The sequence below is a fragment of the Carassius gibelio genome, chromosome B22 (genome assembly GCF_023724105.1).
Source record: "Carassius gibelio isolate Cgi1373 ecotype wild population from Czech Republic chromosome B22, carGib1.2-hapl.c, whole genome shotgun sequence".
Lineage (NCBI taxonomy): Eukaryota > Metazoa > Chordata > Actinopteri > Cypriniformes > Cyprinidae > Carassius > Carassius gibelio.
In genome coordinates this window covers 25498966-25521863 of record NC_068417.1, presented here as the reverse complement: position 1 = coordinate 25521863, position 22898 = coordinate 25498966, and the positions used below count along the sequence as shown (strand labels likewise).

The 22898-nt window shown below is 37.3% G+C and overlaps 1 protein-coding gene across 1 annotated transcript in view; it reads left to right on the top strand.

Annotated features, from left to right (window-relative positions):
- The window catches only part of LOC127986873 (neurocan core protein-like), a 125343-nt gene that overhangs the window by 45113 nt on the left and 57332 nt on the right, over positions 1–22898 (top strand). Inside the window, exons 3-8 of the mRNA XM_052589133.1 lie at positions 783–1175; positions 5011–5185; positions 7144–7271; positions 8678–8971; positions 9308–10060; positions 14241–15290. Coding sequence (XP_052445093.1) covers positions 783–1175; positions 5011–5185; positions 7144–7271; positions 8678–8971; positions 9308–10060; positions 14241–15290 — 2793 coding nt within the window. The remainder of the gene's footprint in view (positions 1–782; positions 1176–5010; positions 5186–7143; positions 7272–8677; positions 8972–9307; positions 10061–14240; positions 15291–22898) is intronic.

The window sequence follows — 22898 nt, the reverse complement described above, 5'->3', positions numbered from 1 at the left end:
ATTTTTTATTTTAATATATTTTAGAATGTAATTTATTGCTGTGATGTAAAACTGAATTTTCAGCATCATTGTTCCACGCGATCCTTCAGAGATCATTCTGATTTAGTGAACAATAATTGATTGATTGAAAGTTCAGGAGAACAGTAACAATTTAAACAGTGTAACAATTTAAAAGACTTTACTGTCAAAAAACTTTTAAATGTTTTAAACTTTTAAAAATAATAGTTTATGTTTGCATAATATGTGTGTGTATTTATGTGTGTGTATTTATGTATGATATATATATATATATATATATATATATATATATAAAATTAAATTACATTTATACATTTAGCAGACGCTTTTATCCAAAGTGACTTACAGTGCATTCAGGCTATCAATTTTTTACCTATCATTTATATATATAAATATATTTATTTATTCAAGTTTTAATTCAATTAAACTCAGTTCAATTTTAATTCAAGTAAACTCTAAACTTTTAATATCATTCAAGTTAAAAGTTCATTTATAAAGCACATTTAAAAACAAAAAATGTTGTACCAAAGTGCTGTACAATTAGGAAACACATTAAAGGAAACAAAAAATGTCATTAAATAGTATAGCAAATTAAAACCCCTAAACATCTCAAGCAACACAATCAGTTGAAGAGAAACCTTACAGTATACAACTGAAATCAGAAGGAAATGAACCTCTTTAATGAAACTGAGACACTGCTCATCAAAATGCTCAAGTCTAGTTGTGAGTCTGATCAGTTTTGTCATTTATTTCTCTGTTCTCAGGCACGGTGAGCTGTGACACTGTGGTGAACATGCGTAAGGTGACTCACCAGCGGGTTCAGGAGCCTCTGTCAGGTACGGCCCTCCTGCCGTGTGTTTTCACCCTGCACCCGAGTCTTTCGCACGAACCCCCTCGCATCAAGTGGACCAAACTGTGGGGTCAACGCGGCCTGGACGGCCTACAGAAGCAGCAGTCGATTCTAGTGGCTAAAGACAATATAATCAAGGTGAAGAAAGCCTTCCAGGGCCGCGTGACCTTGCCAGGATACCCGGAGAACCGCTACAACGCCAGCCTGGTGCTGACAGGCCTGCGATCCAGCGACTCGGGGATGTACCGCTGTGAGGTCGTGGTCGGCATTAACGACGAACAAGATACAGTGCCCCTTCAGGTCACGGGTAATGTAGCGCACCGCAGAATGCTAATACACGCAGCTGTGATTATAGTAATCAGATTCATCATAAGTCAGCTACTGCTGACTTCTTTTGTCTTTTAAAGGGATTGTCGTTCCAAACCTGTGTGAGTTTCTTTCTTCTGTTGAACATAAATGAAGGTATTATGAAGAGCTGAAATGTTTATGACTTCCGTAGTATGTTTGGTTAAAATGTTCTCCAGAATATCATCTTTTGTGTTCAGCTGAAGAAAGAAACTCCTACAGGTTTGAAACAACAAGTGAAAGGATTTCATTTTTTGGGTGATCTTTAATGTTTATGTTTTGCGCGAATCGCGATGAACTTCTCTTTTCAGTAGTTTCACAGGCCTCTCGCTCTCACTGAATGACTTGATATATTATTTAATCTGAAAAACCGGCTGTAATTACAGTCCTCTGCACTGAGGATTGTTTTTCCTGCACATCTGGTGGCGTTTTCCATCAGATCAGACCACGGAGGCATGGACTAAACAGCTGCTACATTTTTTGCACGCTTTTTTTTGCAGATGCCAAAGCCTTGATGAAGTTAGTTAGACTTCGTTCGCTGCCAGCGTGCAGCACAGTGCTTGCGTTTGCGTGAGTCTGTGGAGCGGAAATCTCCACGGGGCGAATTTATCAAACAGTTGTGGCATTTTTACACACAAGACGATATTCCAAGTGGAAAAACTCGTCTTATTCACTGAGCAAACTGGTTTAATCGGATGCTAAATGTGCTGCAGTATAGAAACTCGATGGCATTCTTTTAAGCACAAAAGTAGATTATATTCATTATAGGTTTACAAAATTTGGTGCAGTTGTGCTACTGTAATAACATAAAATGTTATGAATAAATAGTAACAGTCATATGAAAAATCATGTAAATAATCACAAAAAATATATTGAATTAATATTTAAATGAATTACATTTTTAAATAAAAAAGTAATTTTAAACAAATAACATATATATATATATATATATATATATATATATATATATATATATATTTAAATAAAAATATGTAAATAATGAATATTTCTTATATAATAAGGAATCAATAATAAAAAAATAAGTCAATAAAAATTATATAAAAATTAAATAAAATGAAACAAATATATTTAATTAATTAAATGGCAAATTAAATAATTGTAAATAAATAAAAATCTAAATAAAAGAATAATAAGTAATAAAAAATCACAATAAAAATAACAAATAAAACTGAAAAATAAAATATGTAAATTTAAATGTCATTTTAAATTAAAATATATAAAAATGTAGAAAAAAATTATATATAATATAATAAATATATAAAAAAAATAATATAATATAATAATATAATATAATATAATATATATATTCAGATTATAATTGTAAGGAGTAAAAACTAAAACTATCTATCAAAGAAAAAATTATTGCATTGAAGATCATAAACATGATTTCAGTGAACGTTGCCTATAGGCAGCATCCAGCAGCACAGAGAAACAAATCTATGACCATTATGATGAAGTCATAATTTCTGATTGCAAAACTTAACAAGGATTACTTCTCTGAAGAGAGAGTGACTCTTAAAAACTGCATTATGAGATACCAGTGCATTATTAATATTATACATACGGATACTCGTGTACTAAAAACCTCCTCCTCTGCACGTCTGAATGTTTAATTTGTTTGAGCTCAGCGATTACAGCACTGAAACATGCTGGCAGCCAGTATCATGAAAAATTCCCATTACTGTTACAAGCTTTTATGGAAATAGCAATAACATGGCCAATTAAAGCGTTCACCAACCTTAGACACTTTCACACCTTATTGTGTTACAGCAACGTCTTTTTTTTTTTCAAACTGAATAATGAAGGGAACAAAGAGTCGAGACAATTTACAGGAATATTTCAAATAAAAAATGAAATAACATGCAGTTCGACCACATTTGACCACAGTCTTGTGTGACTAAGTAAAACCTCGTCAGAAAAGATTCTTGATGTTTTTATTAATTGAAATAACTCTCATGCACACAGATGCAGTCAAATTAATTACATGATTATGCCTTTAATTAAACTAACATTGCACTGTTAACATTTCTGTAAAAATAAAGGTTCTTCAATGGCATCTTTGGGTTCCGTGAAGAACCTTTAAAGATTATTTATACAGGAACAAGGTTTCGATTAATAACATGTTTTTCACTATAAAAATGGTGTAAGAACTTTTGATTGAAAGGTTATTTAGGAAACCAAAAATGGTTCTTCTATGGCCCTTTTGGAAACGGTTTATTTATTTATCTTGTTTTTTAAAGGAAAACTTCATCAAAAAGCGGAAATTTACTGTAAATCGACTCCAAGACGTGGATGAGTTTGTTTCTTCATCGAAACAGATTTGGAAAAAAATTTGCATTGCATAATTGCTCACCAGTGGATGCTCTGCAGTGAATGGGTGCCGTCAGAAAGAGAGTCCAAACAGCTGATAAAAACATCACAATAATCCACAAATAATCCACACGACTCCAGTCCAGCAGTTAATGGCTTGTGAAGTGAAAAGCGGTAAAATTACAACAACACCATTACCATTGTTTTTAACATAAAAATGTTGCTTCCCGCTAAAATATGAGTCCTCTGTCCAAAGTATAGCTTTCTCAAGAGGAAAACGTCATCTCCTTTGAATCAAGAGAGAAATATGCACAGACCGAACACCATTTACAAGCAAAAACAGTTCTAAACGAATATCTTGGTGCATTTTGATGTGAGAGAACAACAGACTTTCCCACTGGTGTTATTATGAATTATGGACTTACGGTATTTTGGCCAGAAGTGTTGGTTTAAAGTTAAAATGCCTTATTGATGGATTTGTCTATTACAAAAACTGAGCTTCACAAGACATTATTTGATAGAAATGGAGTGTTTTTTTTTGGGGGGGGGGGGTTATTGTGATGTTTTTATCAGCTGTTTGGACTCTCATTCTGACGGCACCCATTCACTTGAGAGCATCCATTGGTGAGCAAGAGATGTAATGCTACAATTGCTTAAAAAGTCCAGCTAGGATTTCAGCCTGAAACCTAATGTGAACGTTACAGACATTCAACAAAACGGTTAGCTAACTGGTCACAGATCTGACCTTCCTCCGAATGACGTCTTGGGGAAATGAGATATGGAGACTCTGACCCCCTTTCTAATGAGATGCGGCATCCCTCAGTGGACGAGAGTCCCACATATCTCATCATCCCCAGATGTTTCTCACGGACAGTGAATATTTTTATAAGCTCTGAGTCCATCCTAAACTCCAACGGGAAGCGAAAAAGAGAAGCAGGCCGGGAAAAACGAAGAAGGAAATAAAAACCGAAAGAGACGTCTTCCTCCCGTGCCTCTTTGAAGTGGGGCGTCACACGTAGCTGCCACAGTTGGGTAAGAAACGGCCGTATTGCTCAGGAGAATGAAATCTTCCCCCTTCAGACGTCGTCTGAAGTGTTTGGACATAAATTGGCCCACCTAGCTTTCAGGATTTTCCTTTGTCCCTTTCATGTTTGTGCGTTCTCCCGGGATGCGACAGCGGAGGTTATGCGATGTGATCTGGGAGTAACAGACGGACAGTTCAAAAGCAATCCCAGGAATCTCATTTCTTTGTCCTCTAACTGGTCAAAAAACTGGTGCTGGGATATTGCATCTTTTCTCCCGTGTTCCCAGTAGCTGTTCTCCGAAAATATTGAGGAATGGTGGTAAAACAGGAATGAAAGTGAAATTCAGGATATATAGTGTTTCAAGGGGCCTGCATTGTTTCATCTGTTAAGTCAAACATTTGTTATTGCTGTTCATTTGGGACATTTTGTTTTCCCAAACAGGAGTGGTCTTTCACTACCGCGCGCCTCACGACCGCTACGCGCTGTCCTTCACTGATGCCAAAAGAGTTTGTCTGGAGAACTCTGCCAATATTGCCTCTCCGGCCCAGCTGCAGGCCACTTTTGATGACGGCTACGACAACTGCGATGCCGGATGGCTGTCGGACCAGACTGTGAGGTCAGGACCAGAGATTAGTCAGTTGTTTTGGGAAGCGGATTTGGAAACGCGCCTTTTATATGAAGTATTTAAGAAATCTTTGATTCGTTTATGCAATTTTGTTCCATTATATTTAGTGTATTTATCATATTTTAATGTTTATTTAATTTTCAGAATTACAAATGTGACCCTGGGCCACAAAAGCAGTCATAAGGGTACATTTTAAGAAATTGACATTTATACATCAATAAATAAACCTTCCATTGATGTATGGTTTGTTAAAATATTTGACAATATTTGGGCAGAGATCTGGAATCTAAATCCTAAAAAAATCGCATTTAAAGTTGTCCAAATGAAGTTCTTAGCAATGCATATTACTAATCAAACATTTGATTTTAAATGGTAGGAAATTAATTTCCTTTACTTAATATCCTAATGATTTTTTGGCACAAAAGAAAAATCAAAAATTTTGAACCATACAATGTATTGTTGGCTATTGCTACAAATAAACCCATGTGACTTATGACTGGTTTAGTGCTCCAGGGTCACAAATATCTAGCCTCTATTTTATTTTATTGTATTGTATTTTCAACAGAACAAAAGTACAGTATTTTTGTGTAAATTTATAATATTCAATAACATTTTCTGTAATTTATTTTTAACATGACAAATGTTTTATTTGCTTTATGTATAATATTACACACACACAGTATTTATATTTTTGTTTTATTTTTAAAATGACTAATGTCTTTTTATTTCATATTATTTTAAACATGACAGATTTATTGGCTTGATATATAATATTTGATAGAATATTCTAATATTTAATTTAATTTATGTTATTTTCATCCAGTGTTTTATTTTTGTATCTATAAAATCTTATTGAATATTTTAATGTTTAATTTTATTATATATAATATGACAATGCAATAATTGTAATATATTTAGAATATTTTATTTTTTAAAACATTTAACATTTCAACAAGACAAACAACCATAATTGTATTTAATACCTTTTTTTTTTATGACAATCGTCCAGTAATTTATTTATGTTTAACAACAAGAACAATGAAGAAAAGATTCAAAGTTACAAGAATTACAGGTCTACAACATACTAGTATACAAGGTACATGCTGTAAAGGTTTACTAAACTACCTCTTGCTTTTCAGAAATTCAGAAACCAGCATAAATTTGTATAAAAATTTTTATTTGCATAAAAAGTCTTTGAACATGTTCCCATAATTCGATTCCCCAGCGAATCTCTAAATCTTCATTTTAAATGTTACTTATTGTAGATCAGAATGAAAATCGTAGCTGCCGTGCTGATAAATTGGTCCCCTTTGCATGAAACAGAATAGTGCGATTTTGTCCAGAAGGAATCTTGGACTCGAAGCAATTTAATAATCAGCCGTTCTAATTAATCGTAATATCTATTATGCATCGACCGCATTACAGCCCTGTTTCTTCAGGCTTGCCACCTCCAATCACTTTCCCGTGGCTGAATGTCAGGCGGCTATTGATTTCAACATTCATATCTACCACATATTGTCAGCTCGTAATTGAGCCGCGAGGCCCGGCCCTCACCGAATAAAAGCGTGAGCGGGTTTTTCCCTCCCTGCGTGGAAGAGCTCTAATTGGGCCATCTCCAGAGAAGCTTGGCTACACATCAGTGAAGACGCAAACGCACAATTAGCGCAAGCGTATGGAGACATCAGAGATCTCTGGACTGGGAGGGAATATATGTGGGCTGCTTTAATGGTTTTATATAACCTGACTTCAATATTTGGACTGCTTGAGATCCCCCGTCCGCTATTTCTCTTCAGAAACCCTGGAGTGCCGTATATAATCTCCTCATCAGACTTTAGCCGGCTCCCTTGCGCCGTTCAAATCGATGTGCTTTCCAGTAATTGCACAGTTTATCTTACTCACTCCTTCCCTCCCTGGGTATGACTCCTGGTTTGTTTCGGCTCCTTACCCAGGTATCCCATCCAAGCGCCTCGGCCCGGCTGCTTTGGCGACAGGGAGGACTCACCCGGCGTGAGGAACTACGGCAGCCGAGACCCAGACGAGATGTTCGACGTGTACTGCTTTGCCGGCGGCCTTCAAGGTACCGCAGATGCATTCAGTTACAGCTCAGTCATCCAAAAACTGTGTCTTTAAATGTCCTGGTGAGCCTCAGATGGTGGAGATGCATGTACCTGCTCATGTCCCAAGTCCCAGAGCATCTAAGTAGGTCACCATGCTTTCAGCTCAGCCCTACGGTTTGTGCCAGAGCGGGTACAGTTATAACATGCTCTTCTTTTAAAAGTGCACATCCATTTGTTTCATGCAGGAGTGACAGTCCTCGGCTGTGAACTAGTATTCCTGAATGTCTTAAAAGTTTAATACCCGTCATATTGGTGTAATTTATTCATTTATGTATTTTTACAGAGCTTTTGTTTTATTTGCATGTTTATTCATGTACATTACTGTATATGAACATAAATGGACCTGTTACAAAAAAGTGTTTTTCTGCCATTGTAGTGGATTTTATGATAAACATTCAGTATTTTATTTAGTATATTTCTAATATTTCATTAAATATTGCTTTTTTATTTCAAACATGACAATGTGTAGTATTTTTATTTTATTTTATTTTTTTGTTCATGACAAACTTTTAGAATAAGGAAGAAAAAAAAGAAAGCTCAGTTTCAAGTATACACGCGGTACAACTATGGAACGTAAAAGATACAGAAAGTACATAAATTTAATGTGATATGTAATGTAATGTGTACAAAGTACACAATTTAAATATATCCAAGGCTTTACAAAAAAAAATACATTTTGAAATGTATGAAATCGTTTTTGACTGTTTACATTTAAAGATAAAGATTTTGGAAAATTTAGCCTTTTTATTATTTTATTTTATTTTATTAATTTTATTAAAATAAATCGAACATCATTTGATTTAGAAGCCCTTCATTGTTCCGATTTTTTTTTAATCCCACCAAAACAATTTTTTTGATATACAGTCCAAAATGTACAGAGGCTTGCAAATGACGTGCAGGGAAAAAATAAAAAATAATAATGTGCACAATATAATTTGTTCTCTCATTTTACTAAATTGTGCACATGAAATAATAATTTGTTCCTTTGCTTTACTAAATCGTGCACACAACATAGTCATGGTCACAATTTAGTTGAATCAAATCGTGCGAACAAATTATTAATTAATTCACTTAAAACGAGGGAACGAATTTGTGTGCATGCTTTACTATTTTTTTTCCTGCATGTCATTTGTTGGTCTCTGTAAAAATTAATAAACAATACATTAAATCTTGCATCTGACGTTTTTCCTATATTTAGCAATCACCTGTTTTACAGTATAGATGAGTTAAACAATATTATGAATATATAACCAAATTTCGTTTCTTTATAAAGTTTCTTTATAGGTCTCATGTTGCAAGCGGCAGCATTCTTATGGGAAATTAGCATTTATAAATAATGCGCACTATCCATCTTTGCTCTCTCAAGGTGAAGTGTTTCACACCAGCGTGCCGGAGAAGCTGAGCCTGGCATCTGCTTCCACTCTCTGCCTCACTCTGGGAGCTCAGCTGGCCACGGTCGGGCAGCTCTACCTGGCCTGGCAGGGTGGCCTGGACCGCTGCGACCCCGGCTGGCTGGCTGACGGCAGCGTGCGTTACCCCATCAACCTGCCCCGGCGTAACTGTGGAGGAGATGAACCAGGAGTACGGACCGTTTACCACAACCCCAACCGCACCGGGTTCCCAAACACTAGTGACCTCTTTGACGCCTACTGCTATCAAGGTTGGTTGAACTACTGGCCTTTCTCGGTTTCGCTACAGGCATATAGTCATACAAAGATCTTTTCATCTTTTTGGGGGGTTTCAACCTCAGTGATGAGCTGGAGATTTCTTTTTTTAGTTTGAGAAGTTTCATAAATTATTTTACATCCCGTCTACATAACTTTGGAGCATACTTCCGAATAATTTATCAAGAGTTTCACCCTTGTGTCAGGAGTATCTGAAAAATGTATGAAATGAGGATTAAGTTAAATTCGTATTACGGACTTCTGTGTGGATATCTGCTTTGTAGTTTTATCCGTCAATGCCGCCATTAACGAGACTATCTTCCTTCTTTCAGAGAAGAATTTCGAAGAGCAGGCGGCGATACGCCACAAAACCCTAGAAAGCTTCAATTTGAACTCTTCAAGCGACGAAGAGGTGCAGCTCCAAAGAAACGGAGCCTTCCCTGAACCTTCGACTTGGACCGGTCTGGTCGATCTCGAGAAAGAAGATTTCAGGTCCATCATAAACAACGAATCTTCAGAAATCTCAGAGGAGCATGTTGTGATCCACCTTGGACCTGAAGAAAGGTCTGTTGAATGGGAAGATGCTGCGGAGAATCAGGAGAACCTTCAAGGGGGTTCGGCGAAAGAGGAGACGGATGAGTCAGATGGTCCCGATGTGTCTCCTGACCCATCTTCAACCGCGCCATCTTCCTCTACGCAAGCTCAGACCAGCAACAGCGTCATTTCCAACTTTGTGAACACAATCATGAAGCCATTTCGGTACTGGACTGGGACTGGAGAACCTGAGATACCGGCCACAGAGTCCAGCCTCTACAGAGGAACCTCAGAAATGATCCCACCTGCCAGGACGAAGCCAAGTAGAGGGAAAACAAGCAAAGCTGGTGCTGATAATGCAATCGCGGAGCCTGATATCAAGGAAAATTCAAACAACCCCTCCTCGTCGGATCCAGAAGAAGAGCTCTTGGAACAGGAGAAAGAAGTGGTCTTGGTGGCTGCGCAGCAGGAGATAAAGAGTCCAAGCAATTCTTATATGGATCATCCATATTCACAGACCTTCACAGACAGCTTCACTGGACCAACTAAAGGTACAAAGCTTAAAGGGGACATAACATACACAGTTTCACCTAATCTCATGTTAATCTTGAGTACCTATAGAGTAGTACTGCATCCTTCATATCTCCAAAAAGTCTTTAGTTTTATCATATTTATAAAAGAAAAAAACAGCTTTCCGATTCTCTCCAGAAAAAGCTGAGCTCCTGGAGGCGTGCTGAGGGCGGAGCTATAATATTGATGTTTCGTTTTGTTTCCATTAACATATATTCACTATTGTGCTGATTTCCAACAAAAGACAGAAATCTGATGCAGTTGTAATTACATGAATGGGGTCTTTTATCACAGGGACGGCTCCATGTTTTAATAGCAAACGATGTGCTAGTCCAGCGTCGACTTGGGTCTTGTTTATAAAATATTACTCTCTGAAATGACGAGAACACACAGACGCACTTGATACACTCCGTTGCTGCCCTGGAAAAACAAACTGCATAAACTGTTTATGTAACGCTGGGTTCTTCGGGAAGCTGAACACGCTAAACTTTCCCTCACATCCAAAAACACACTTATTTGGAGACATTCTCGAACAAATCCTATGCAGCGCTGCCGACAATTTCCAGATGAAGCGCGTTGATGTGCGCGGTCTCGCTCTCCTCTGGAGACGAATGTCGGAGAATTTCTGTAGAATACACAAGAATACACGAAACACCATTATAGCCCCCCTTTAATTGTATTTTAAGCATGTACAATTACACAACACCATGCAGCTCCTCTTCTTAATTGAAGTTTGTGAAGTAGGTGAAGCTCGTGCTTAATTTAGTTGAAGTAGGGCTTAATTACACTTTGTATTATTTTATACTCGGTTTATATAGAACCGGATGTAAAACCACAAAAGTGAGTTTGAATAGATGGGTGTTTCTTCATCTTCGACCATTAAATTACATCTATATCTAACTTGTGGCAGCATTACCTCAAGACAGTGCAAATTTGTGAGTGGATAAATAAAGTGTGAGAACTTGTTCATGTCCAAATGTGCCCATGGTTGAAGAAGCACCAATGAAAGGAAGTAAACAGAGCAACAACAAAAGAATCCACTGTAAATTAGTGGAAGAACATATTTTTGGTATTTCTTCTGCTGAATCCAAGTACACATTTCAACACTTAATGGACTGTACTTTTAACCCTCATAGTGTGGTTTTTAGTGCGGCAAATCAAATATGGCATCCGCTTGGTGCAAAGATAAATTGACTTGGCATACTATGTCCTCCACCAGCTTGTTGTTTATTTTTTTTATTGTTTTGAAAGAAAAACAATATGGCAGCAAATGGTCCTTCAGGCACAGGTGCTGAACAGGAAGGTTGCGGACACGGTTCGTTCTGTGGAATACAAAAGTGGGAGGGTCGCTGTAGAGGTCACAGCACTGAGATGCATTCCTCCCTCCTGCTCTAGGGCTTTTAATGGTTATCAATGTCTGTCAAATCTGTGCCAAGTCAAGCTGCATAGTAGGAGAAAGCAAAATGGTATCCAACCTCCTGAAAATTTAGAGCATTGCGAGCCTTAGGCTAAGATTGAAGCATGTCTAACTGGTATGGTTTTAGCGCGATGGGTTTTGGCAGCATTCCGTTCTCAAGGCATCATCACTACAAATATCCTCCCCGCGAACCAAATTCAACAGGGAAAATTAATGTTTAACGCCGGGTGAAAATCCAGCTTTAGTCAGCATGCATTATTTACATCCGAATCTAATTAATGTGCTTTGGCCGAAACCGCAGGCACCGCTACAAATTCCAAGTCTCTCTCAATTATACGAGGCATGATCATCGTCAGGGTTGTGCAGTGTGTGCGTAAAAATACTCAAGACTCAATCTGGCTGTTTCCCTTCGTTTTTTCCTCCAGCAGAGGTCATTTAGTGGTGTTTGGATTCACTGGCTATTTCACCCTTCGCTGCATGCTGCTCCGTCTCTCTCCCCTTGTTTCGGGTTTCATTACATGGAGCCTGTTGAGAATTCAGAAAATCCTGCCATCTTTTATATGAAATCACCACGTCCTTGAGTTCCACAAAATGCAATGAAGAAATTCTCTGAAATGCATGTGCCGTCAGACAACTTGCTTTAGTATCTGTTTTGTTAAGTGTCCAGATACTTGAGCTTTACAGTATTTAAACTGTTTGAGTGGACACTTAAACCACAAAATGCATGATTGTCGCTGCATTAGATACAAAATATCAAATCAAATGGAATTTAAACTAAGAAAAAAATGTTTTATGTATGTTAAACTAAAAAGTTAAACTATGGAACCCTGTTTCTGTCTCAAAGTAAAAAAAAAAAAAAAAAAAAACCTAATTGTAACTTTAGTTCCACTACAACATTGCATCTCCAAATTGATTTTTTTATGTCTTATAATTTGTTTAAAAATGATCACTTTTCCCACAATTGCGACTTTATATCTCAATTTTGATTTTATATATCTTAACTGTGCCTTTTTACAATGCAACATTTTATCTAATGATTGTGACTTTTTTCAATATTGAGACTTTAAATCTCATTATTGCAAGTTCTTTTGCTAATTGCAACATCTTGTTCGGAATGCAATGTTATATCTCACAATTATGACTCTTTTATTCCAATTGCGATATTATATCTGACAGTTCTGATTTTATATCTCATAGTTGCAACTTTAGTTCTTCTAACTGCAACATTGTATCTCCAAATTGCGACTTTTTGTTTTATAATTAGGACTCTGCCAAATGCAACACTTTCTTTCAATTGTATCTTTATTGTGACATTACAGTATATCTCGCAATTGCGACTTTTTATTGCAATTCTGAAATGTAAATCTCATTATTGAAACTTTTTTCCCAGTTGCAACGTTATATCTTACAATTGCAACTTATTATTCCAGTTGCGATATTTTATAATTGTGACTTCTGAAAACTATTTTATAACCCAGAATTTCGACTTTACAGCTACCAATTTTCAAATGTATGCCTCTTGGTTGTGACTTTGTCTTACATTTAAACTTTCAAAACTGAGATTTAGCATCTCAAAGTTGGGAGCGTAAAAGTAATCGCAAAAATGGATATAAAAATAAAATCCCTCGTCGGTTTGATGTGCAGATGCTACTTTGTTTGATCTTGCACCAAATACTTTACATTATGTAGGTAATTGTCCCACTATTACAGTACATCCAGGTAATTGGTAGAATCTATTTAATTTACTGCTTTTCTACATCTCATGAACATGTTTAATATCATCACAGTCCTGTGACTGCAGAGAGTGATCAGTTATTCATATCATTAATTGCTCAATTACTTGGTTATGTAAATTGCACATCCATGCGACACCGCGACAGCAGAGTCTTGAATAATTCATTATTGTTTCATATTTCATTGTGTGTACCGAACATATGGTCTGTGAATATCTAAAACGGCTTAAATGCTGAACACAGCTTGTTTCCGTTAAGGCAAAGCATGTTCCCTGAACTGATACAGTATATGAATTATCTATACAAAGAGTAAATACTTAAGCTAAACCAAATATCTCTTCCCCACAGCAAGTGAAACCTACGTTTAGGATTTGGTGTTGCACCATGTACTGCAGTATGCTGAGTCATGTAGTAATAATAATAATAATAATAATAAGTCTAGTGCTTAAGGCATTTTTACTTTATTGCACTCTCAATTGATACCTACATACATCATGATGTAAATCAAGACCTTTTTGCTTCTTGAACATAAAGATTTGGGTCTTATTTTGTCTGGATCTACTGTTAGAAAGCATTGGGAATTAACGGCACCGGACAGGAGCATGATGTATGAGTTCTTTGTGCCGGGGCAACATAAAGAAAAAGAGCCTTATTACCTGGATTGCTTTGAAAACTAATGTACATTTCATCCCCGTTTCACCTGAGAGTCAGATTTTACCCTCTGGGAAGAAAATAAAGGTCATTTTAGCTACGCTTGTAGCTCATTTTTCCTTTGAAACAGGGGTTTGATTAAAAGATAGGTGTGTTGAGACCGATAGATTAATTGCTGGATATCTCCAGGGCATTGACGGATAAATAATGACAGTTCTATATCGAGCCGCACGCATTAAAGTTAATTACCATAGCTCTGGGGCGGGAGTTAGCATATTTTGCTCGCTAATTAAACATACATTTAAATGAAACGATCTCCGCCCTCGATCCGTTAATCACAGTGTTTTGTCATCCCTGCAGGAGCGATTGGTTCAGGAATGGCGGATCCAACTCTTTCCTCGGCATCTAAGAGCTTTGGTTCCATGAGGAGCAGCCAACAAATATGGCCGCTAAAATCCTTGAAAGTTGCCCCAGGCAACAATAGGCATTTCATAACTCAAACAAGCAGTCCTATGGAAGCCAAAAGAGCCAGTTTGGAGATCATGACCATTCCTGTTTCCAGGAATAACCCTGAGAACTTCTCTGGGGAGGGAAAAGACTTGAACGAGGACGGTTACCCTATTCCCAAAGGTCCTCCGTCACCGTTATCTCCAGAGGAAGAAAAAGATGGCGAGGGAAGTGGAGGGAAGGAGTTGCCGTTCACCCTTGACAGCCAAATGAATGGATCCGATGACCACGGAGTCCCACTGGAGACCACTGTCAGATGGCGGCTTATGAGTCTCCAGACAACTCAACCTACTATTGAACCCAAGCATGAGAAACCAGCCGACACGGTGGAGGAAGCCAAGGGGGAAATCATGTACGTCCATCGCCCCATTGAAAAACACAAGAACTTTCCCTCGAGTAAAGTCAACGTGCCTGTTGTTAAACGAAAGCAAGACCTAGGGTTGACTATTGCACCAGAAACACACACTTTCAACTCGCCTACCACGCCAAGCCCTGGAGTTCCCAACGAGGACAAGCAATCAATTCAACCACCAACGGTAGGAATCACTCCTTCCCAACCTGGAAAAGAAACCACTACCGAAGACATTTTGTGCACTCCAGATCCAGCCGTTTCCAGCACGTGGTTACCTGTGCTTCAAGAGGAGTTAGATACTCCACAACCACCGGCTCCTACCATAATAATGACGCAAGCTGGACCTACAGTTGCGCCAACTAGTCCAGGTCCAAAGGACACTTCCCAGCAGGCTGAGTCCAGGTCAGGAGGGTCGGAGTCATTTGTTTTGGCTCAGGGCTGGATAACATCTGAACCGGTTCCAACGGAGGAACCGTCATCGCAGACCACAGGAAGGCCAGAGAAGGACACAACCGTGGCTAGGAGTGAAAACAGCCCATCCATAACTTCAGGTAAATCACTCTTTAGATGTGTTCTGCTGATATGACAATCTAAAGGCCTGATCATAACTTGAAAGATACAAAATTCAGTAACACTTTAGTTAAGGCACCAATTCTTACTATTAACTAGTTTCTTATTGGCATGCATATTACTAGCATATTGCTTGTTTTTTAGTGCTTATAAAGCATTGATGCCTTGTTCTGCATGACCATTTTTACATCCCTTAATCCTACCCTATATGTAACAACTACCTTACTAACTATTAATAAGCAGCAAATTAGGCATTTATTGAGGCAAAAGTCGTAGTTAGTGAGAATTGTTTGCCAAACTGAAGTTTGACCTGAAACACTTTGAGAGTGCTACCTTGGGTTTGTTTATTTGTTAGATTTTTTTTACTCTGCTTCATTTTCTTTAATAGTTTTTTTATAGTTTTTTTTCATTCCTTGTTTAGCCATTCTCTTTAATTTTTTATTTTCCCATTCTCTCTAATTTATTTATTTTTCTAGACATCTCTTTCTTTTCTTTTCTTTTTTTACTTACATTCTTTTTATTTTCATGTTTTTTTATGTTTTCAGTTATGTCTTTCTTGTGTTCTTTCTTTGGCACTGCATTTCTTTTTTATTCTTTCCTGCTTTCGTTTGTTATTTTCCTTCCATTCTTTCTTTATATAATTCCTTGATTTGTTCTTTCTTCCATTCTGTATGTCCTTCCTCGACTTTTTCATCCTTTTTTGTTTTGCGTGTTCTTTCCTTTGTTATTTCTTTCTTGATTTTTTTGATTAGTTTTTTTTTTGTGTGGTTTCCTCCTTTTTTTCATTAATTAGTTTATTCCTTTCCCTTATTTAATTTCTTATTGATATATTTATTTTGTATATTCCTTTTTTTATTTTATTTCCATTATTTCTTTTATTCATTCTTTATTTTATGCTTTGTTTACTTTTCTCTTCACTCTATTTTCTTTTTGTTCTTTTTGTTCTTTTTTCATTCTTTCAATCATTCTTTATTTTGCTCTTTATTAATTTTGTTCTTTTTTGTTTGCTTTCTTTCCTTTTTGTTTTTATTCTTTATTCTTCATTTCTTTTTGTTATTTTATTTCTTTCTACTTTTCCACTTTTGTTAATTTCTTATTTTCCTTCCCATAATTTTATTCTTATTCTTTTGGTCTTTCCTTTTCTATGTAGTTTTTGCATTCATTCTTCCTTTCTTCCGCTCTGTATTTCTGTCTTTTGTTCTCTCTTTCTTTGCGCGGTAAACAAACAGAGTGAAAAGAAGTAAATTGCTGCAGCCTCAGAGTAATTAGAGGGTTAGGGCCAGTGCAATTAGAGAGTCTCGCTAAGGCAGAGATCTTAGTCTAAAACAAATCAATGTTGACAGAAGCCAGTAGATGTGTTCAGTAATCGACTCCAGTCTCACTCTAGTCTATATGCATGTTTAAAATGGTGCTGTATACATACGCTCAACCTCCCCTTGTTCAAATCGATTTCTTTGGGTAGGAGTTTCCTAGAGTGCAAGAAACACACTTCAGCAAACAAAATAATGATCTTGAAAGCAGCTCTAGCAGGCCTCTGGCATAGAATAAATGTAAACAGATGGGCATCAAAACACATATATACGAAACACATAAAAGAATGAATCATTTAACCCAGACCATACAGCCCAAAATGAGACATTTTATCGCATTTGACGCATGTTTCTGCAGCATAAAGTTCATGACCACAGAACAAAACGGTTTTTCAAGGTAAGATTTTGTTTGTCTGTTAAATGAATCATTGCTGCAGAGCTTTGACTGTTTAGCATATAAAAAATGAAGAAAAAAAAAACGATGAAGAACTTTGAACTGCACAGAAAAGCCCAGACAAAACTGCTGCTAAACAACTTCTTTTCAACTGTCAGAAAGAAACACGCATCCAAGCGGATTTTTTGCCTGAGGATTTCCTTCCAAAACCCCGGTTGCCTTTGAGCACAAAGAGCAGCGAGTCCTGTTTGTCCTCCTTTTCCTGCAGCGCAGGTGGAAGTTCATAAGCCTTTTTAATCAATGATCTGCCGGTGGAGAGGCTGCTGTTCTCTGCCTCTCCCCCGAGGCATTTTAGGCATCATAGAAGTGGTTTTTGAAAAATAGCCGCCGTCATGCTAGTCATAACAGCAGCACCAGACCGGCTTGCCCTTAATTAGAGAAGCACGTCGCTCTGCGATAAGACGAAGAGGTGCTGCGGTTTACGCGACTTTGCTGTTCCATCACTCTCGCTGACACGGCTTGGAGCTGTTTGCACATGGAAACAGACATGTTCATCGCTCTTTGTAAGACAGACAGCTGCAGTGTACTCATTCACACACACATACTACACACGCTGTCACAAACCCACCCAGTTTCTGAGCACGGCAATAATAATAATACATTTTAGAATTGTTTTTTTTTTTAGTTCATTTTATTTTTAGTTAGTTTTATTTCATTCGATTTTTCTAAAATGTAAATATTCTCATTTTGCTCAAATTGTATTGTTTATTTTCATTTTAGTGAAGCAGGATGCACATTGAAGCACTTAGCACACTATATGCGCTCTTACAGGCCCACACTATTTCTATTGTGCAGGCAATTTTGATTTGTTTCATTTTAATATTGTTTAGTATTTTAGTTTTAGTTTTCTAAAATTGTAATATTGAATTTAATTTTTTAAACATGATGCACATATAAATAGCCTTGATAGTGCTTTTTCCAAATTTTCACACACACATACACACACACTTACAGACCCATGCTATTTTGATTGCAGGGGTTAATAAATGAATTATGTACTGTTATTCATTTGAATTATTTTTATTTTTATTTTATTTAAAAAAAATTTTTTTAGTAGATTATTATTATTTTTTTTATTTTTGAATTTAATTTATAAAATCTTTCATTTTGCAAAAAAAATTTATGCGAAATTGTATTTATTTTGCTGAAATGGTAATATTTAATTACATTTTAATACAGCATGATGCACATATAAAAATGCATGTTCGTTCTACACCTCTAATAAGCTAAAAAAAACAATCTGAAGATTTATATAATTTCGATTAACAGATGGAGGAAGCACAATCTGAGCGGGTAGCACAAATCATCAGAACACCGGCAAGGAGAACAGTAGTTATGGATATACATTGAAAAATATCAATCTTAATATTCACATGCACTTCATTCATAGTGCTTACCTTAAGCACTTCAGTGGACCTTTAATATTACCTGTGTTTTGTCCATGTTAAAATTATTTCTAATACACCAATAAAAAAGTATGATAGGCTTTTTACTCAGGTCTTAATCACGTTATTAAAATTATGTGAAACAAAGCAGCAAATGTTTACTTTCACAAGCCGTCACGTATAGGTTTACAGTAAGCTGTCTTTTGCCTGGAGACTAAAAGACTCAGTCAGATAACAAAAAGCGTCGGAGAAACGACACCTCTGATCACTCTGTTATGGCGTTTGTCCAGTCAGAGATACCGTATGGACAGTCCGACTCAATACAGCTCAGTTTTTCTGCATATCTTGCTCTGTAGAGCGGCAGAAATTATTTTATGAAGGCCATCCTGGGTTAACACCATGCTTTTACAGTGAGGGGGAAAGGATTGTTTCCCCTACGCCAACTCCACCCCCACAGCTACGACACGACACCGACCAAGTCTATACTTAATCATTTTATAATGCGCTTCATTTTTTAGCTCGTTGTTACGCTGTACGGTTGCCTTTGAAACCGTGAGCAAGACTTACATGCTTGTCACTGCCAGACTCTAAATTATAAAGCCCAATCTGGGGTTCGGACGGACAATAGAAAGCCTGTGAGTTATAATCCTCCAGCTCCTTAAGATGAATCACTCTGCCTACAAGATAATATACAATGAATATATGATCAGTGTAGTAAATTCAGTGAAAAAAATGTCTAAAAACATCATCTGTACTAACTCACATCGACCAGAAGATCTGGGGAAGAGTTCCACCCTACTGTTTTTTTCCCCCTCATTGAATATTCTGTTTTCAGAATACATTATTTCCCCCAAATGTATTGCACTGCGTGTATGACTCTGGCTTTAATAACTTCTGAGTTACTCAGACCAGCCGTGAAAGCAAGTTCAGGGGAGATAATGATCGCATCTGAGGTGAAGAAGCTAGCATGACTTCTTCCAGTGTACTTTCAGTCTCCATGGAAGCTACATCTGCTGCATTCAGGCTTTGATCATGTAAGCGCCGAGCGCTAATACTGTTTGTAGACAAGCTAACAGTTGTACTTGCAGCTAGTCGAGCTGCCAGGCTCTCTCCAGGCAAACATCACCCCCTCCTTCAGATGGTTTATTTACCGTCTCACCACCCACACGATCCACTGGGTGGTCTTATGAATCAGGAACTATGATGTTTGTTATATGTGTGCACGAAAGCAACTGTAAACATCAAAATGTCAGCTCTTAGAGCGGGAGAGTTTTGATACTCTTTTTAAAATACTAATTTAAGGACAGGGAAGAAGATGTTTCTGTGATCCGTTTGTTTTTTGTGCATTTTGCATCTTTATAAGATAGATAGACAAAGAAAAAAAGATGAAGATGGACAGAATGACAGGCAGAACAAGAGATATATAGACGACAGACAGATATTTAGACAAAAAGGAGATACGGTATTTAGACAGAACGATATACAGAATGACAGACAGATGAATAAAACAATAGACAGATAGTTTGAACGATGGACAGAATGACAGAAAGAGCAACAGACAGATACAGATAACGACAGACTGACAAATAGAACAATAAACAGATAGTTAGACTGAATGACAGACTGACAAATCGACAGAACAACAGAGACGGATAGACAGAATGACAGACTAACAAATAGAACAGTAGACAGATAGTTAGAACGATGGACATGATGACAGAAAGAACAACAGACAGAGAGAACGACAAACTGACAGAGAACAATAAACAGATAGTTAGACTGAATGACAGACTGACAGATAGACAGAACAACAGAGACGGATAGACAGAATGACAGACTCACAAATAGAACAATAGACGGATAGAATGATGGACAGAATGACAGCTAGACAGAACAACAGACAGATATTTAGACAGAACGACAGACTGAACAACAGACAGATATTTAGACAGAACGACAGACAGAACAACGAACAGATATTTAGACAGAACGACAGACTGAACAACAGACAGATATTTAGACAGAACGACAGACAGAACAACAGACAGATATTTAGACAGAACAACAGACAGATATTTAGACAGAACGACAGACAGAACAACAGACAGATATTTAGACAGAATGACAGAACAACGAACAGATATTTAGACAAAACAACAGACAGATATTTAGACAGAACGACAGACAGAACAGATAAACAGAACAACAGACAAAATGACAGATAGACAGAACCATAGATAGAACGACAGACTGACAGACAGAATAACATGTTTAGACAGAAGAATGACAGAGGGAGAACAACAGACAGATAGACAGAAAACAAATAGACAGAGCAATAGATTAACAAATAGAACAAAACACAGAATGAAGGACCGAATGACAGAAGGAACAACAGACGGATAATTATGGAGAACGGCAGACTGACAGATAGAACAACAGATATTAAGACAGAGCGACTGACTGACAGATAGAACAACAGATATTTAGACAGAGCGACAGACTGACAGATAGAACAACAGATATTTAGACAGAGCGACAGACTGACAGATAGAACAACAGATATTTAGACAGAGCGACAGACTGACAGATAGAACAACAGATATTTAGACAGAGCGACAGACTGACAGATAGAACAACAGATATTTAGACAGAGCGACAGACTGACAGATAGAACAACAGATATTTAGACAGAGCGACAGACTGACAGATAGAACAACAGATATTTAGACAGAGCGACAGACTGACAGATAGAACAACAGATATTTAGACAGAGCGACAGACTGACAGATAGAACAACAGATATTTAGACAGAGCGACAGACTGACAGATAGAACAACAGATATTTAGACAGAGCGACAGACTGACAGATAGAACAACAGATATTTAGACAGACTGACAGATAGAACAACAGATATTTAGACAGAGCGACAGACTGACAGATAGAACAACAGATATTTAGACAGAGCGACAGACTGACAGATAGTACAACAGATATTTAGACAGAGCGACAGACTGACAGATAGAACAACAGATATTTAGACAGAGCGACAGACTGACAGATAGAACAACAGATATTTAGACAGAGCGACAGACTGACAGATAGAACAACAGATATTTAGACAGAGCGACAGACTGACAGATAGAACAACAGATATTTAGACAGAGCGACAGACTGACAGATAGAACAACAGATATTTAGACAGAGCGACAGACTGACAGATAGACAGAACAACAGAAAGATGGACAGAACGCTAGACAAAATGTCACATGGAAAGAAAAACAGACAGAGCGACAAACTGACAGATAGACAGAACAACAGACAGACAGAATGATAAACTGACAGAGAGAACAACAGACAGATATTTGGACAGAATGACAGAACAATAGATAGACAGAGTGATAGACTGACAGATAGACAGAACAACAGACTGATAATTAGACAGAACAACTGATAGACAGAACAACAGACAGAACAACAGACTGACAGATAGACAGAATGATAGACTGACAGATAGACAGAACAACAGACTGATAATTAGACAGAACAACTGATAGACAGAACAACAGACAAAATGACAGAAAAACAGACTATGCTACAGACGAGGCGGGAAAGGAAAAAGAGCTCTAAATGTATACTATCCATTAAACCATGGCTTTGACAGTTTCTTGCTTTATTATTGGTGATTTTTGGATTGGGCATGTTAGAAACCACCTAGCAAATGTCCTAGAAATGACACCCCTGCAACCACTTGCTTACTAGATTAAAACTTGTTTACGCATACTGCATTGTGTTTGTGTATTCATTTTAATTTTAGTTAAATGATTAATAATTTTGTGAAAGTGACGTGACATACAGCCAAGTATGGTGACCTATACTCAGAATTCATTCTCTTTAGTTAAGTATGTAAATCCTGAGATTTTACCCCTCTTTTGGTCATAAGCTGTTTTGTAAACGTAAACGTAAACTCATTTTACTTCAATCCCCCCGTGCTCAGCATTTTTCATAAACAGTGCAAGCTCTGCCAGGTCGGAAATTGAACTGAAAGTCTGATGTTCCTGATACACTACGGCCTCATTGTCAGCACCGTGGAGTGTGCACCACTGACCTGGATGGAGTCCGGAACACGGTGATGAAGTATCCTCTTCTATCTGATTATACGTGTTGCTTCAGGTTCCCTGCCGACCGGGCTTTATCTTGCTGGAGCTGAATAGACCAGACAGCTCCGACTCACTCCACACCCTACTGAGATGCTTATTTTAGCAACATGGCATTTTATTCTCCCCTACTTTGAGAGAGAATGTGTCCCAGCATTTAATGTGCTTTTTAATGTCTGTGCACGCAAGACAAGAAGCCATATCTGTTTATGGACACTCTGCTATTTGAGTAACATGCTAACTTTTTTGGAGGGGGGTTGTTTGTTTTAAAGTGTGTTCAGATTT